This window comes from Dendrobium catenatum, unplaced genomic scaffold (assembly GCF_001605985.2).
Source record: "Dendrobium catenatum unplaced genomic scaffold, ASM160598v2 fragScaff_scaffold_1398, whole genome shotgun sequence".
In the NCBI taxonomy this organism is placed as follows: domain Eukaryota; kingdom Viridiplantae; phylum Streptophyta; class Magnoliopsida; order Asparagales; family Orchidaceae; genus Dendrobium; species Dendrobium catenatum.
In genome coordinates this window covers 1,287,197-1,305,559 of record NW_021319860.1, presented here as the reverse complement: position 1 = coordinate 1,305,559, position 18,363 = coordinate 1,287,197, and the positions used below count along the sequence as shown (strand labels likewise).

At 35.3% G+C, this 18,363-nt stretch overlaps 1 protein-coding gene across 1 annotated transcript in view; it reads right to left on the bottom strand.

Annotated features, from left to right (window-relative positions):
• LOC110097372 (probable voltage-gated potassium channel subunit beta) overlaps window positions 1-13,653 on the bottom strand; it is a 49,167-nt gene extending 35,514 nt beyond the window's left edge. The window contains exons 1-2 of the mRNA XM_020823719.2: window positions 13,523-13,653; window positions 12,912-13,447 (exon numbers count right to left, since the gene is read on the bottom strand). Of these exons, the coding sequence (XP_020679378.1) occupies window positions 12,912-13,447; window positions 13,523-13,550 (564 nt within the window). The 5' untranslated portion in view covers window positions 13,551-13,653. The remainder of the gene's footprint in view (window positions 1-12,911; window positions 13,448-13,522) is intronic.
• Between the last annotated feature and the right edge of the window lie 4,710 nt (window positions 13,654-18,363).

Genomic DNA, 18,363 nt, shown 5'->3' with positions numbered 1-18,363 from the left:
GGGGGCTGTGGGGTGGGGTGTTAACGCACATGAGACAAGTGAACCAACCATTAGAGGACCACCTGCTACAGCCGTTTGTCATCATCACTCCACATTTCCTGCTCTCTCAGTCTGGCACCAACGGCTGCTGCTATCTCTTCTCTCCAACACATGTTTTCTCTTCTATATATACATTTCTTCTCTTGTAAAATCTAAGCTGCTATGAAAGGAATATGCTACAGTAAATTCTACTTCCTCTGTTTTTTTCTTCTTCCTGGTAGCTTCACCACTTTACTTCCTCTGTTTTCTTCTTCTTCCTGGTAGCTTCACCACTTTGCAGGTTATTATTTATTAATAAACTTTCATTAGGACCTATTTGGTTGCTTGAAGTTAGAAAACAAGCTTTACACAATTATGAAATTTGTAATATGCATCATTTAGTTATATGTAGTGTAAAATCAACGACGATTTTAAGTCCCACAAGTCCTTTCAAAATTCCTTTAAATGAAACAATTTCGTGTTCACACACAAAATAAGAGAAAATACCAAATTATTTTCTAAAACATGCTTTATATCTATAATCGAGTTCTTTAGACCCAAATGTGTAGAAAGAAATCATGGAGTTAGCATATAGTATGTTGGTGTTGCATTTGAGCGACATGGTGCTTTCATGAGGTCAACAAAGAAATGACTATTGTTGGGATCTGATTGAAATTAGAACAAATGTATGTGACAAAGAACTAGCAAAGTAGGATCTACTACAAGGGCAAATTATTTGGATTTAAAATGTCTGAGCAAAAAAATTTTAGGATAATATGGATGATTTCAATGAAATTGTTAATGATTTAGAAAATCTTGGAGTTAAGGTGGATGATGAGAATCAGACAATAATCATCCTAAATTCACTTCCTAAATCATTTACTCATTTTGTTGAAATTATAAAATATACTCAGGAGACTTTGTCATTAGAGAAAGTTTAGACCGCTTTAAAATCTAAATAGATAGAAACCAAATTTCAGAAAGAATTAGAAGTAGCGCTAGGTTTGAATGCTAGAGGTAGGCCAGATAATAATTAAAAGAATAAACATATATACAATGTCCAAATCTAAGACCAAATTAAGGTGTTTTCACTGTCATGAGGAATGGCATTATAAGAAAAATTATTCGGAACTAAAAAAGAAGGAAAAGAGAAAATCAGCTGAATTTGGGGATGCGCCAGTAGCATTAGATAGATTTGTGGATTCATAAGTTTTAGTTATTACAACAAATTCTAATAGGGATTATATGATAATGGATTCAAAATGTTCGTTTCATATGACTCCAAATAGGCATTGGTTTGATTCGTTCAAAGAAGTAAATATGGGAAGGTTATTATGGGAAATGAACCCCGCTTGTAGAGTCATTGTAAATGGAACTGTTAGAATTAAGACTACTAAAGTCAAATATGTGCCAGGCCTGAAAAGAAACATGATATCTCTTGGTACTCTCGATGCACTCAGTTGAATGTTTAAGGCAAAGAATAGTGTTCTTAAGGTGATCAGAGATTCGATTGTAATTATGAAAGGAAAGCGACAAAATAAATTAGATTCTTTATTGGAAAAGACACTGATTGATTCAGTAGGCACTGCAAATTTTACAAACACAGATCAGATAAAGCTTTGACATCTTCAGCTAGTTCACATAAGTCAGAAGGGATTAAATGTTTTGCACGAATAAGAAGTTTTTGGCAAAGATAATGTGGATAAGATTGATTTCAGTGAATATTGTATCTTTGGGAAACAGACTTGGAAATAATTTGCTACAGGATATCAATTTACCAAATGGACCGTCGATTACATTCATTCAGATATTTTGGGATCTACTCCTATTTCAACTTTGGGTGGATGAAGATATTTTATCCCTTTAATTGATGATTTTTTGACAGAAGTCTGGATGTATTGATGGGGACATCAGATCGTGGAAGGTTTATCAGAGACGTGGCCGCCGATCTACGGCCACGATCGAGTCTTTGTATTTCTGAGTCCTTTTTGTTATGTCATTATTTATGTGCTTTTATTTGCTTATTGTTATTTTGGCCTTTCCGTTTGTACCCCTTTATTGGGATGTGTCATGTATGAGCCCAAAGGGCAATTGAGTCTTTTATTTTCTTCGAATCCATTGTACTTGGCTATATATAGCCCTTTGTTTATTGTTTCAGAAAATGAATGATTGCTTATTAAAAAATTCTGCATGAGAGTTGAGAGAGCTTGAGAGTTCTAATGGAGAGAGCTTCCTAGGAGAGGAAGAATCGTGCAATACCCACCAATCTAGATAAGTCAGATTCGTGGTTTCTATCCTCATACCCTTTTTTTTTTTTCTTTCTTCATCCTTCAATCCTAATTCACAAAGCCACCAAACCCACTCACCTAGCCAAACCCTTTTCTCTTACCTCCTAACCACCCCGACCAAAATCCCCACCCGTGCCCATTGCCGCTGGCCCCATCCCTTGCCGTCGACCCCTCTTCCCCCTTGCTCCACTTGCCTATTTGGATTGACAAAATTCGGGGCTGATTTGAGATTCAAATTTAAACATTTTGAATTCTAAAATCTTTCCTAAATTAGTCAATCTATTTTAGGAAAGTTTCTAAACTTAACAATATTTGAATTCAAATTCAAATAGAGTTAATTAAATACTTTCCTAATTTCAAAACTATTTTAGGCAAATTTGTACACATGGCACCCAAACCCCTATCCCCATGACAATGCCACCGGCCCCCCTCTCCCTTGGCCCATCAATGCCCAATCAATTATTTCCTTAAGCTAATCCTCTCTTTTGGAAATATTTCAAACTCCCCAAATTTCCTCTTGATCGAAATTTTCCCAAGCCCCAAGCTCTAAATTATTTCATAAAACCAGAAATTGGAATTAGGAAATAAAATTCCCCACTTCCTCTCAATCCGGCCAGCCTCCTCTTTCCCAACCACCTCTCTCCTCGCTCTCTCATATCTCCTCTCTTCCCTCAATTCCCTATTGAATTTGAGCCCACAACTCTTACTCCTTCTAGTACCTTTCCTCTGCTTATTGACAGCTGAAATTCCTCTCAGGTTTTGTGAGATAAATCTGAAATATTTCAAATTTCCTGAAGGAATTGTTTCAGATTATTGGGAGGACACTTGGAGTTCATTCTTTCCATTGTTCAAAGGTGGTATCGAGTGCTAGAGAGATTCTACCTTCACTCATCCATGAATGGCGGATCCGGAAACTGAGTATAGCATAACTTGGGACGAAGACGGCTTCGTAGACGTCCTACAATCTACTTTCTTCGACGTGAATCCAAGAGATGATCTCACCGTCGAGGATTACTTGGAGCGCACGTTAATCTATTTGGTAGAGGCTATAGACGAACACTTCGAAGGCAACGAGTGGAGGATCTCCACCTCTCCCTAACAAAGGTTTCTCTTTTCCCTTGCGTCTTATTCCTTTTAGTCTAAACTCTCATTGGTTTGATTGCAGTCACGACGGACTCTTCCGCATTGCTCTTGCTTAAGTTAGTAATCGTAGGATTTGAGTGCCCCTCAATGCATCCTAACTCTCATTGTTAGATTAGGGATTAGTTTGAATACTACTACGATTCATCGTGTTGATTTTCTATTTATTTTGGAAGCTTCAAAATTCTTATCATGTGATTTCAAACCTAAGCGGATAACCATTAATTGCTTTATTTCGTTGTTTAAATTTGTTAGTAGATTTATTCTAGAATTATTCTGATCATAAGTTGTGCAAAATCTAAGTGAATTAAACATTGCACACATAGTCCTGCATCATGTATATTTTAAAACATAAAAATGAAGCATTTAAGACATTCAAGCAATGAAAAATGCTAGTTGAAAATCAAACTGGAAATAAAATTAAAAGGTTGAGAACAAATAATGGGTTAGAGTATTTGAATAATGAATTAAACTGAATTTTGTAGGGAAAATGAAATTGTCTGACATAAGACTATAAGAATGACTCCACAACAGAATGATATTGTTGAAAGGAACAAGATTTTGCTAGAAAAGGTCAGATGTATGCTATCATTTTAAAAAATGAATAAGCATTTATTGGGAGAACAAGTTAATATTGCTTTCTATTTGGTGAAAAGAAGTTCATCTACAGCTCTTGAACTCAAAATTTTTGAAGAATTCTAGATAGAAAAAAGGCAAACAACAGCAATCTAAGAATATTTGGATGTCCGGTGTATATTCATATGAATCGGGAAAAATTAGAATCAAGATCCAAGAAAGGTATATTCTTAGGATATCTGAAGAGAGTTAAAGGGTATAGATGTTGACTTACAGATGAATCCAAATGTATCATTAGCAGAGACGTTATCTTAAATGATTAGGAAACGATGATTGGTCAAATTACTAAAATAAATCAGAAAACTACATAGGGCAATGATATAGTAGAGAATAGTGATACAAATCAGTTGCATGTGGAGTTGATGCTAGCAGATATCAGTGGTCAGGATCATCAAGACAAGGCTACCACTCAGCAAGATTAGCACAGTTTGGAGAATTGCAGTTTAGCCAAAGATCAAACAAGGAGTATAAAAGTATCAGATCATTTAGATTATGTTGATTTAACTGAATATGCTCTCAAAGCTGTTGAAAAATTACTAGATGATGAGCCTATATTGTATAAGAAAATAATGAGAAGTGATGTAAAGGGTTTTTTGAAACAAGCGATGAATGAAAAAATAGAATCACTGGAAAAGAACTGTATTGGGAACTTCTGAAAGAAGGAATATATTTCAATGAGATTTTCTCAACGGCTGTAAAGCATAATTTGATTAGAGTAAATTTGTCATTAATTATCAAATATGATCTTGAGCTTGAATACATGGATGTTAAAATAATTTTTTTTAGAAAACTTGAGGAAGTTATTTACAAGAACCAACCAGAAGGATTTGTCAAAGTTGATCAGGAAAATAAAGGGTCTCTTTAAGAAACCTTTGTATTAATTAAAACAATATCCGCGGTAGCGTAATAAGAAATTGGATTCATTCATGATTCAATATTCTTTCAAAAGTACGTCATTTGATACGTACGTTTACTATTAAAAGGTTTTCAGAAAACAGTATGATATATTTGCTTCTGTATGTTGACGATATGCTTATAGCCAGTGACAATGTTGTAGAGACAGATCAGTTAAAGCATTTACTAAACAGTCATTTTGAGATGAAGGATTTGGGTCGGACCAAGCGTATAATTGGGATAGATATAATAAGAGAAAGAATAAAAGCTTATTATATTTGTCTCAATAAAATTGCTGATCAACTATAGTATGCACCAAGCCATATATTGCTTATGCTATGAGCATGATTTGCAGATTCATGACTAATCCGAGAAAAGAGCACAGGAGGACTGTTAAGTGGATCTTCAGTTATCTCAAATGGTCAGTTGATGTAGGGTTGACTTACAAAAAGAAAAACTAGGGCAGAGAGTACATTCAGATTATGCAGGACATCTGGACATATAGGAGATTTGGACAAGCATAAATATTTGACAAGGTATGTTTTTCAAGTTTACGATAACACAGTTAGTAGGAAATTCAATCTTTAGTCAGTTATGCTTTATCAAACGTAGAGGCAAAATATATGGCTGTTTCTGTGGTAATAAAGGAAGGAATATATATGAAAGGGTTTTTTTAGGAGCTTGAGAACACAAATGAAATCAGTTACTACTATGACAATCAGAGTGCTATTCAACTGATGAAGAATCTGCTATTTCATGAAAGGATAAAACATATTGATATCAGATTGCATTTTATTAAGATGTTTTGGCTCAATACACTATGTGTTGGGGATGAGTAAAGACCACAATGACTAAACAAGCAAGAAAGTAAAAGTAGCAGAAAAATAAAGGACATTAGGATTTACGTGGAAAACCCAAAATAGAAAAAAAAACACTGAGACACACCACACCAAGAAATCATCTATGAAAATTGGGAGAAATAAGTACATATCTCTCTTCTCTCTCACTCTCTCCTTGCTTCTCTTCTCTCTCACTCTCTCCTTGCTTCTCTTCTCTCATGCACCGTTCTCCAGTCTAAGACTACTAGAAGTACAAGAGAAATCTAAGTAAATAACCTCAATGGATGCAACCCTTAAAAAAAATGAGAAAGAAAACCATTAAGTCTGCCTCGCAGTACTACCTCGCTAGTTTAGGGCACTGCGGTGCTCATGCCTCTGTCTGATGACGCTGCGATGTTCAAACTCACAGCGCTACGACACTGAACTTGTAGTGCTGCTGCACCGAATCTAGAGTGTTGTGACGCTTTGCTCTCTGTCGATTAGCGTCGCGGCACTCGAGTACATAGCACCGTGGCATTTTACGAAAAAAAATAATAAGAATTGTTATTAATGGGTTTACACACAATCAAATTCCCGGAAACCAAGCAGGGGGTAAATCCCCCGCACCTCCCATCAAGTACGACATACTTGAGGTCCGAGGCAACAGAATAACCCTATTGATCAACACAATTAAATTCCACACATAATAATATGAAAGTTTATAAAGTTCATACAGATGAAAATCTAGCCGACTCACCAAGGTAGTGTATGGAATCAAATTCCAGCACTGCCTATTTCTGCTTCAAGTAGGAAGGCCTCCTGGTTAATGAGGCTTTAAAAGAAAGAGGCAGCTTGACTTATCTTATATTTGATTTATGGTGAAGATTGTTAATTAAAATGCTAATTAATTATGTGAATCAAATATTAGTTATAATCAGTTTATTGATTTGCAATTAGATTTGGTTTGCTCTTTCTTATTTAAAGCTAACATATTTCTCACTCATGTAGCCTCTTGTATAGCCTTTGGTGTAGCTTGTTTCTTGTATTTTATTTTCTTTATTTAACAGGTGGGATAAATGAAAAAGAGGGGGTCGTGAGTCTGTGATACGAACTGTGCTACTCTTCACGACTTGAAGAGAGACTAAGAGTAGGGAGGCAAGCGTAAGAGGAGTTTTCATTTCTTGGAGGAGAAAGCAAGCAGTAAGGACTTGTTATTCTTGTGATTTTTGGTGAGAGATAAAAGGAGAAGGAGCTTGTTCCTTCTTGCACGATTCAACCATCAAGGGTTCAATTGGTTAGAGGTTTTCTTCTTCTCTCTATTTCTTCGAGAAATATTCAGATGATTTTGTTCCTTGCATCTTTAGATAAAGAAATTTGATTATGCTTTTAAAGATTAACCTAAATCTAAACCATGTTAGAGATTTGTAACTACTTTGTGCAAGTTAAAAAAGGAAAAGCTCTCTTTCTCCCTATGGATGTAGGCACAAATGCACCAAACCATGTAAATTGCTCTTGTTCATTTCTTTTGTGGTTATTTTGGTTTTACATACTTCTTGCATATATGTTTGTTATAGATTAGCTTGCAAGATAGTTTAGAGTCTTATCTAGGGATTTCCTGATTTAAATAAAAAGTTTGTTTTCTTTGTAGTTAATTGTTGTTTGCAAGTGTGATGTGTATGTTGTGTGCTTACTAAATGTCTTTCTTAATAATTGACTAAGATTAATAATAATTTTGTTACTAGCTCGTTGATTTTTAAAGTTTCTAAATCAAGCTTACTTTAAGGTAACTAATTTTGCTTGGGACTATTTTGATCCCTCAAGTCATTAAAGATGAATCAAAATAGTCCCATGGTGGCATTATTTTGATTCCTTTTTAAAAAATTTAGCACCAAAATTGTTCTTTAATATATTTGGGGATTATTATAGTCTTTCATAAAGAGTCAAAAGACCATTTTGATCATTTTTCTCTTAATTAAGTCATAACAGCCTTAATCATCAAACCAAAAGAATCATTAGATTTGTGAATAATCCATAGCTCAAGATTGGCTCACACGTCATTAAATCTTATCTCAATTAAGCTAAGCATGACTCATTAAATTGCATTTGAGCTTGAACTATGTCATGATTAGATTCAATTCAAACAATGATCGATCTTCTAAGAACATATTTTAGTCCAATATATATAAAAGTGTTATTTTTCCCAAGACAACTCGAAAAATTATTTATGTAATGGCAATTGACGTATCAATACATGTTTATATGTCAACAATTGTATTAATATGGTTTTGATGATTATTAACATGATGACAACCTTTATTAGCATTGATATATCATCAAGACATATCTTGATCAGGCATGAATCTCGAGGCAAAATCAGGTTGGCTGCTTCAAAAATTAAATCTACGACCATCTGTACTCCGATTTCAGCAAACATACAGCCGAACTGAGCGTCTCGAAAATACGAACCCAACGACACCAAATTCAACTCAATCCGAGCACAAATGGGTCTGAATCGAAGACCCGAAGCTCTGTTGGAAGGTTCAAACCACAATTTGGATTACCAAACGGTTTCCAAACATGACATGCTGATAGTTGAATGGAGTGGCTCAACGAAACGAATCCAACGAGTCCAAAATCGCCAAATTTCGTTATCATTAAGACCTTCAAATGTCTGACGAACGGTCCATGATCAAGGGGTTCAATATCGGTCGTCCATCCAAATCACTCCCCATTTGCCCTTGATCCTCCTCCTATTTACGGGTCGTGCCACTCAGAAAAATATAAATAACCTGTGACGCCCCAAGATCTAACTTGGAAAGAATTTCGGTCAATTCATCAACAATTTACCAGAGCTATCTATAACTTCAATCAAACAGTCTAGCAAAAATCTATAACTTTTAAAACATCAATGTACAAGTCGATTCATATCTCAAAAGATCATATACAATACTCATGAACTACACTATGACCACAAGAACTGAAATCTATCATGTCCTGAGTACAAAAGAATCGCTATAATCAAAAGAACAAAAACCTGGAGATTCCTGATCAGCCTCAATCTCCTGCTCCCTTGCCCTGACCTGAAAATATTAACCACATATAATGAGCTTCAAAAAGCCCAGCAGGTCACCTAATACCTATAACTGAAATCAAAGCACAATACTGGAAACAATATGCATGTCAGTCAATCAAATCCATAACAGTCTATTGCACATGATCAATGAATCTATACAATTACGGAAATCAAATCAATAGTCAATGCAGCGGTAGAAGAATCAATAAGCAGTAAGAAGAAATCCATCAAACTCACCCAATACATTTCAAATCTCAGAAGAATCCGTAACAGTAGAAAATCAGTCGATCAGTTAAATCAATCGTATCAAATCGAATCAATCAAAACAATACTAGCTGGTCAATTAAATCGATCGAAATCAATACAATAAAACTCAATCTATACTAGCAATGAAACAAATACAGCAGTTCAATATATTGTAGAAGCAATAGTATCAATCAATATCAATGAATCCATAGTATCCATATCATATCAATATCAATATCCATAACAGTCTCAGTATCAATGCTCAGGGCCATAATGCGAATATCAATGAAATCGTACGATAACAGTAAGTCCGTAAATCCGTCAGTAAATCCAAATCAATAAGGCAATAAATCCAAGCACGAGTCAATGCCGTACACATGCATTTCAATACGATAGTCTTACTGAACAAGTACAATCACTGGCTATTCGATAATCCATAGTGCTGTTGTAGAAATCCATAATGTTGTTGTAGATATCCATACGTTGGTTCCATAAGAGTCGTCACTCTGTGCCCGTCGGCTGCCCGTCGGCATAGTAATCTCCTTATGACTCCCAATTGTTATATCAATGATCAATAGTTTAAAGGAAAGCCCGTCGGCCCACCATCCTGTACAGGTCAAGTCAATCTCCAACCAACGGTTCAATCAGGCTCCACTTGTCTTTCAGTATTCAGTATTAGAACAGTCATTTTCACATTCGTATACATATCAATTCAAATCATCAATTTCAGGAAAATCGGAAATCGTACGAAAATCCAGCGGCATAAAAGTAGTATACGGAATTTACACAAAAATTCCTAAAAAACACAATTCACCAAATTAATACAGAACGTGCACGACAACATTATAAGACTTCTATTCTACTGAAGCAACATCAATCAATAACCTGATAATTATCTATTCAATCAAAATCGCAATCTATTCGATCAAAATCGCACAGAACCCAAAATAACCGGTAGAATCGTTACAGAAAATACTCAAAACGTGTAGAATAATCATATCAATAACATATCAAAAGTTGTGCGGTGAAAGTTTCGTCAATACAAAATGCGGCGCGTTTATTGGTAACGAAAACACAAATCTGAGCACAAAACGACCTAAACTCGACATCTTCGAAAACAGAAATAGGATTCGGAGTCCTTACCACGAGATAAACAATTCTCTTAACAGCGGCGACGAACAAAAAGCGCTCCGCGACCTCCGAAATCCGACTTTTCCTTTGCTTTTCTTCTCTTTCTCTCTCCTCAGATATTTTGATTTTATAAAATAAAATTTCTCTCTCCTCAAATCGAGCTGATTTCCTTATAAAACCAGTCTGATCGTCCTGGCCGATCTCCACATCGTCCAGGACAATATGAACAATTTTCAATCGTCCAGGACGATTTTTCAGGACGATAATTAATTTGAAAAAAACCCTGGCTCTCGGGATTTTTGTCTTATCTGATCGTCCCAGGACGATCCCAATATCGGCCTGGACGATCCACTCCAGAAAATCAGCTGTTTCAATGCTCTGATAGTCCTGGACGATCTCAATATCGTCCTGGACGATCCTGGGAGAAAAATCAAATCCAGAAAGGAAAAATCAAAGGAACGAGCTCTCACATAACCCCTCATTTCTTTTAAGAGAGGACCTAAGGAAGAAGAAGAAGAGAAGAAAAAGAAGGAAGGAAGAAGCTCCTCCCTGACCACCGTCGGAGTTCCACCAGACTTTCAAATGACATCGGAGTTTCGCCCGACTTTCAAGTGACACCAGAATTCTGTTTGATCTCCAAGTGACACCAAAATTCTTTTTGTCCGATCTCCAAGCGACTATGTGATTCCATCCGACCACCCAACATCGTTGAATTTCAAATTCTTGTTTGTAACTGAATTTCAACCCGGGAGTTTATTATTGTAATCTGATCGTCCTAAATTTTAAGGACGAGTCAACCTCCTGTAACTCAAGCAAACACTAATGAAATTCTTTCAATTGGGCATGACCACATGGTTTTTCTCTTTCATGGTTTTCCACGTAAAAATCCTGGTGATTTATTTTTCTTATGTTTGTATGCTAGATATCCGTACAACGCTGAGACGAAAAATTCTAACTCTATCGTCGCGTATATTCTAGCCCGCAATAAGCATGATGATAATCTTTATTAATATGATAATGATAGTTGTCTACACATCAAGATGCTTTTTGGGTTTCATCTTGTGAAGTATAGAAAAGTTCATATATATGCTTGTCATTTATAATGATTTAGATCTTTTTAGATTTTGATGATGTCTTCTTCAATTTTGAGGAGTGCAGTCCTTTCTAATATAAAACTACAACTAATGGACATTGTTTTGGTTGGAATAAGCCTGTGAATTTTTTTTTTATGAGCTATCCACTTAAAAAAATCTTTGGTCCCATATTTGTCCAATTTACTCTTTTAGTTGTATGATGATCATCATTGATAGCTAAGATAATAAATTCTTTATCTTTCGTCACAATTTCTAACATGCAAAAAGTTTATTTAATCATTATTACCCAAAATTATTTTGAAATCTATTATTATTATGAAGCAATTTAACTTTGATTATATAATATTGGAGATATTATTTTAACTGTTGCCTCCTACCCATATTTGTGTTTTGTGTTTTTTAAATTTTGTTATCCCATGCAAAAAAGTTTAGATTTATCTATAATCAGGAATTCTAACACTAGACGTTTTCTATTTGTATTATTACTTAAAATTATTTTGAAAACGATTATTATTATGAAGAAATTTAGTTTTAATTATATAATATTAGAGATATTATTTTGAATGTTGCCTCCAACCCATATTTGTGTTTTCTAATATTTAAGATTTTGTTATATCTTGCCATGTTGTATTTTGTGTGTTTGTACCCCACCTAAAATATACACTTCTTAAAAATAACTTTTTATAGACTCCTGCACCTTTAAAAGACATTAATGCTATAAGATTTTACATGCAAATATCTTACTTTTTTTTTTGGATATATGAGTGACAGATTTAGGCCTCATTTGGAATGGCTTAATTTTGCCTTTTCCGTCTCGAAATGGAAAATTTATTTTTCAATTGTTGTTTGAATATAACATTTTGTAAAAATGCTTTTTACAAAATAGTATTTTTTAATTGTTTTTAAAAGCTTTTTGGTATGTGCTTCTCCGTTACAAACCTTCATTCTCTCAACCAGTGTTTTTAAAGCTAACTTTAACAAAAGTTACAGGGTATCCAAACGAAGCCTTAAAAGTGTGGTTTAAATTCGTGACCTAAGAAAAACAATCTTCCCTAACCATGCAAAAAGATCAGATCCTTTTGCGCTATGGCCTATTTACTTCACAATTTCAACTAATCATAACTCCATTCTCAAGCATTTCACAAGCAACATTTTTCCGATTCTGTAGCAAAACCAATTTAATTTGAACAAAAAAAGTTGTGTTAGGATATCTGGACATGAATTGTATTATGATGAGCTAGAAAACTATTGGATCTGCTTTACTATTAGTGCTGCATATGGAAATTTTATATTACGCTAAATTCAAAGCAAACTCAACAATGTTCAAGCACATCCTTATTCAATTTGTACCATTATAGCCAATGCAATATTAATATATTTCAAAATACGAAAAAAAGCTGCATTACAGACAATACATAATTCATTCATCAAACGTTAACACTGTAGATGACAATCTATAAGCAATCATCCATTTTCATCAATCAAACAAGAAAATCCTTCCTGCGTCTTCCGAAAAAGAACAATACCAACCGATGCGCACAAAAATTAAAATGAAAGGGGAAAACGAAGAGACCTTGTGGCGAGAGAGGAGATTGTACTCAGGCTGCTCGACAATGGGACCGACGAGATCCAACCGGCTGGCAACCGCCCAGGCCTCTGTAACCTGTTGCGCCGACCACTCGCTTGTACCCCAATAAAACGCCCAGCCACTATCAATCACATGGTTCATGGCGCGCACCGTCTCCTCGATGGGCGTGGCGGCGTCGGGGCGATGGCAATATATCACATCGACGTAATCCATGTCGAGGCGCTTCAGGGACGCCTTGGTGCCCTCCACGATGTGCTTCCTGGAAAGCCCCTTGTCATTAGGCCCTTGGCCACCCCAAAAGATCTTGGTGGAAACCACAAGATCTGAGCGCTTCCAGCCGAGTTCGCGAAAAGCCTGGCCCATGATCTCCTCTGCCCGCCCGTTGGCGTACACCTCCGCGTTGTCGAAGAAGTTCACGCCATGGTCGCGACAGCATTGGATGAGGGTTTTGGCTTCTTTGACGTCGAGCTGGTTGCCGAAGCTCACCCATGCACCGTAGGAAAGCTGGCTCACCTTGAGACCTGATCTGCCTAGGTTATTGTAATGCACTTTTGGCTCCGGTCACCTGACCCAATAATTTGCCCTCACCTTGAGACCTGATCGGCCTAGGTTATTGTAATGCATGGTGGGATCTCGGTGGATTTCTCACCCTTGCTGTGCTTTAGATCCGCTGAGTTTGATGCAAGGGAAAAGAATGCAGCGACTGGTAAAGCTCGCTCGGTACTAGGCTAATGGGAGAACAGCAAAAGGAAAGGCGGTTCACCTATTTATCAGCAGTTCGACATTTTTGCGCTGATCTGTGTTACATTCACTGTGGCACGAGTAACCGCCGAGCTGGAAATGAAGGGCTACAAGAGCGACAGCTGCAAACCGGTATTAATACCGTAAGGAGACCTTTCTCGCTAAGTTTACCATTTGTACTCAATATTGTGAAAGATATATATATATATATTTATATGCACACACCATTTTTTTTTTAAATAAAAAATATATATATATATATATACCATCTGTTTTTTATAAAAAGTTAAAAACACATTAAATGCACAACTTTTAACAATAATTTTTTAATTATTTCTTCTCTTCCATTGACTTACCTCTTCCCATTAAGATTAAGATGATCCCTATCACCGTCTTCATCAAGAGAAATTATTTTGTGCAGAGTCTGGACGTAGCTCTACCTTCGGATGCCAATAAAATTGTTACGCGTAGATTTCCGATGTTGATATTTATATGTATTTTGTTTTATTATTTTTGACTTTTTCTGTCTTGCAGCCCGACCCGACCCAAAATGATCGTCATCATACAATTCAATTTAAGGTTGGCACTTCTTTTTTCAAGATTTCAACTGTGAAGCTCCACAATATATAAAGTTTTTAGCTTAAGAAAATTTTCGCACATGATGAGAAAGAAAGAAGATAAAAAATAATGATTAAGATGAAGATTAATCTGAAGAAGGGCGTTTCTTTTTACGAACAGATGATATTCCCATAGGACAAGGAGGCCAAAAATTGGTATGCATATGTCCAAGAAGCAGAACAGTTGAAGCTATAGTAGCCGAAGAAAATTCACTTGAAATTAATAGTCATTCCGTCGGTAATGGTGTCGAACTTATCAAATACCAACGAAATTTCCAATGGTCTTAGAGCCACTGGAAATTCCACCGGTATTTGATGAATTTCTTATAGTGCAACTTCACATTTAGTTTTTAAATAAATGACAAAACTGTTCGAATGAACCTTATTAATGTCCTCCTTTTCAACTTCAACCTTAGCATGAATATTTGAATTATCAAAAAGGATCCCTCAACTTTTTTCATCTCATCTTGGGATTGACATATGCAGTTTTAAAAATTTTTGTTCAATTAATATCAAAAAATGTATAATATTAAATATAAGATAGTAAATAACTTACAATTTATAATGTATTTTCTTCCTATTATGAAAGAGTTGAATTCGTAGTGATGGATCAAATGAAAGATTTTTCACACTTAATTTCATATTTTTGGATAAATGAACATCCACTAAAATGCGTTTTTTATTTTACTCTTTAACCTTATTGCTATTGTCATCCATATTATTTGCTATTTTTGAATTCGAAGATCGCTTGAAATATCTTTCCATGATGTTCAAATTCGTACTCAAAGATGCCTTAAGAGTATATATCTACTAAGAATTCAAACAAGATAGCACATTCAAACAAATAAACGAGAACAAGGCTACTAGAGAAAAACTATATTTCATGCTCAAATATTGTAATTAACCAAAAAAGATTCGAGAGAGGAGAAGGTTGGGACTCGTGATAATTTCACTATTATCCGCGCAAGCGCAAGCATGAGAGCTGAGGCTAGGGAGGAGAAGGCTGTGGAACTCACCACCATGCCACACGGTTGACGCCGCCGGCCGCCGTCTAGGCCTCATGAGGAACGTGAGGCGAGGAAGAACCAAAGAAGGTTGCAGCTTGCGGCGCGATAGGCGAAGTTGCAAACAAGATAGCACATTCAAACAAATTAACGAGAAAAAGGCTACTAGAGAAAAACTATATTTCATGCTCGTATACTGAAATCAACAAAAAAATATAGCAGATTCGAGAGAGGAGAAGGTTGTGACTTGTGATAATTTTATGCTCCTAAATTGAAATCAACAAAAAAAAATATCTCGTCACTATTATCCGCACAAGCGCAAGTGTGAGGGATGAGGCTAGGGAGGAGAGGGCTGTGGAACTCACCGCCATGTCGCACGGTTGACGCCGCTGGCCGCCGTCTGGGACTCGTGAGGAACATGAGGCGATGAAGAACCTAAGAAGGCTACGGCTTGCGGCGCGATAGGTGAAGTTGAAACAAGATAGCACATTCAAACAAGTCAACGAGAAAAAGGCTACTAGAGAAAAAATATATTTCATGCTCATAAAAAAAAAAATTAAAAAAAAAAAAAAAATATTTCATGCTCATATACTGAAATCATGCAAAAAATATAGCAGATTCGAGAGAGGAGAAGGTTGGGACTTGTGATAATTTTATGCTCCTAAATTGAAATCAACAAAAAAAATATCTCGTCACTATTATCCGTGCAAGCGCAAGCGTGAGGGTTGAGGCTAGGGAGGAGAAGGCTGTGGAACTCACCGCCATGTCGCACGGTTGACGCCGCTGGCAGCCGTCTGGGCCTCGTGAGGAACGTGAGGCGAGGAAGAACATAAGAAGGCTGCGGCTTGCGACACGATAGGCGAAGTCGCGACCAGGAAAAACAATGTTGAACCGATAACCCCCTAGCCACCCCCCGTGCTTATCCCAATTAATTTTTTTGGCACAAAATACTAATTACAAGCACAACTCAATCTACTAAATATTCATGATGCAATATGTTAGCGAAGGAAACTTATTAAGTTGAGGTGATAACTTGGGCTACTTGTGGACAAGAGTAAATGTATTGTTACCTACGGTCCCCGTTGCTATGAGGGACAATTGTCGGCCCAAAAATTCTCTCCAATAACATATAGGATTTTTGGGGTTACACTCTCGAATGTTTATTCTTTTTTAGTATATTTATACATATATGCATATTTAATTAGAATGATGCCCTGAGGTGTCTACTAAAGTTTATTTTCAAATGATTTTTGTCTCCAAAGCATTATGCAATATATTATTTTTGAAAAATTGATACAATTCCCTTGACTTATAATAAGAATATATTTCATCTACAAAAAATTTTGGATTTTGTTTAAGTTCAATTTATAAGCCATCATGGCTGCATAATAAAACATTCAATATCTATTTTATATGAATATTTACCTTTTTTAATGAATATTTTAGGTGTGAAAATTGGAGGTTGCTTATTCAATTTGAATTCCTTAAAAAAATTATACTCTTTATAGAAGTAACTTCTCCAACCCCACTTGGTGTTCATTTTGTAAAACATTTCATATGTACTATTTTATAGCTATTTTTTCATAATTTTTGGAGTTAAAGGATATCAATATATAAAAGGAGTTATATGAACCTTACAATTAATTCCCTCTTTTTTTTCTAATCACAACTACAACTTTTATATTTTTTTAATTATATAAATATTCATACGTGTTAAATCATCATTTCCAAGCCATTTATCATGAGAGCTTAGTGAAAAAAAGGGAGAGGAAAAGAGAAAGAGCATAGAGCGAAAGCTTTGGTTTGGAGGTCTTAGGCTTCGTTTGAGACAACTTTCTAATTGCTTCTTGAATCAATAAGAAAGTCGTCCCAAACAAAGACTTGGAGATATTTTTCTGAGGTGGTCCAATTAGGAAAATTTTTGTCTTAAGATAGATTAATGTAATCCTACTTTTATTTCTAGTGATTTTATTTTTATGTATTTTTTGCATTTAATTTCTATATATTTTAGCTAAATAAAGATATATCATAGTGATAAAGGTTGCAAGTTCTTGGTTAGTGATACTTTGCAGCCATGTTGATATTATAGTTTGGAGAGATTATGCCATGATTATTGTATATGAAGTTTTTTTATTATTATTATTGTATAGTTTTGTGATACAAATTGAACTAATATTAATGAATTTATTTTATCATTACATCTATTTATGTATTATTGGCTCTGAGTTCTGATAAATAAAAGGTTAAAAAAAAAAATCTTCAAAATAGATAATAGGTATTTATTTGTTATTCATCATACATGATATGATCCACTCCAGTGTAAGAAGGGTCATGCGGTTCGGGACATGACACATAATCCATATATATATATATATATATATATATATATATATCCTTAGTTCAAATCATATATGAATCGTATTCAAACCATATTCGATATGATTCAGATATAGTTCAAACAAGATTTGATCATTATTGTAACATATAATATGAAGATTAATGCTGGTTAGAGTATAGTTTGAGAACAAAATTTAATTTTACATCTAATAGTCAAATCCTATTTTTAAAATGAATACTCATTTTTGTTTTTTGTTTGTTTAAAATCCTCATAGGGGCCTACACATTAATTGGGTAAAAATTACAGGTCCTTAACAAAACAAAAGCTCCCTAAAAATACAATATCTAAAATAAAACCTAAGATCCATTGCTCCAACCTATTACAAGAAATAAACAAAATAAAAAGAGAAAACCAAATCTAACCAAAAAGAACAACTAAAGGAAACAAAGGCCAATAATGCAAAAGCTCCGATAGAAGCTCCAGGCCACAACAATAAAAAAGAAGTCAAGGCCAACACAGCTAAAGCTCCTCCATAAGCTCCATGCTACAATGATCTGCATGGAAGGAAGATGAAGCTAACCAACAAAAATAAGGACCAATAGACCAGCCACAAAGCGAACACCCCAACTGATTCCAAACCCAAACCCACCAGTCGAAAGCCAACCAACCAACACCACATAGCCTTGCAATAAAAAAGAACACCCCAACTGAGCAACCAACCCAAAAGCCAATATAAC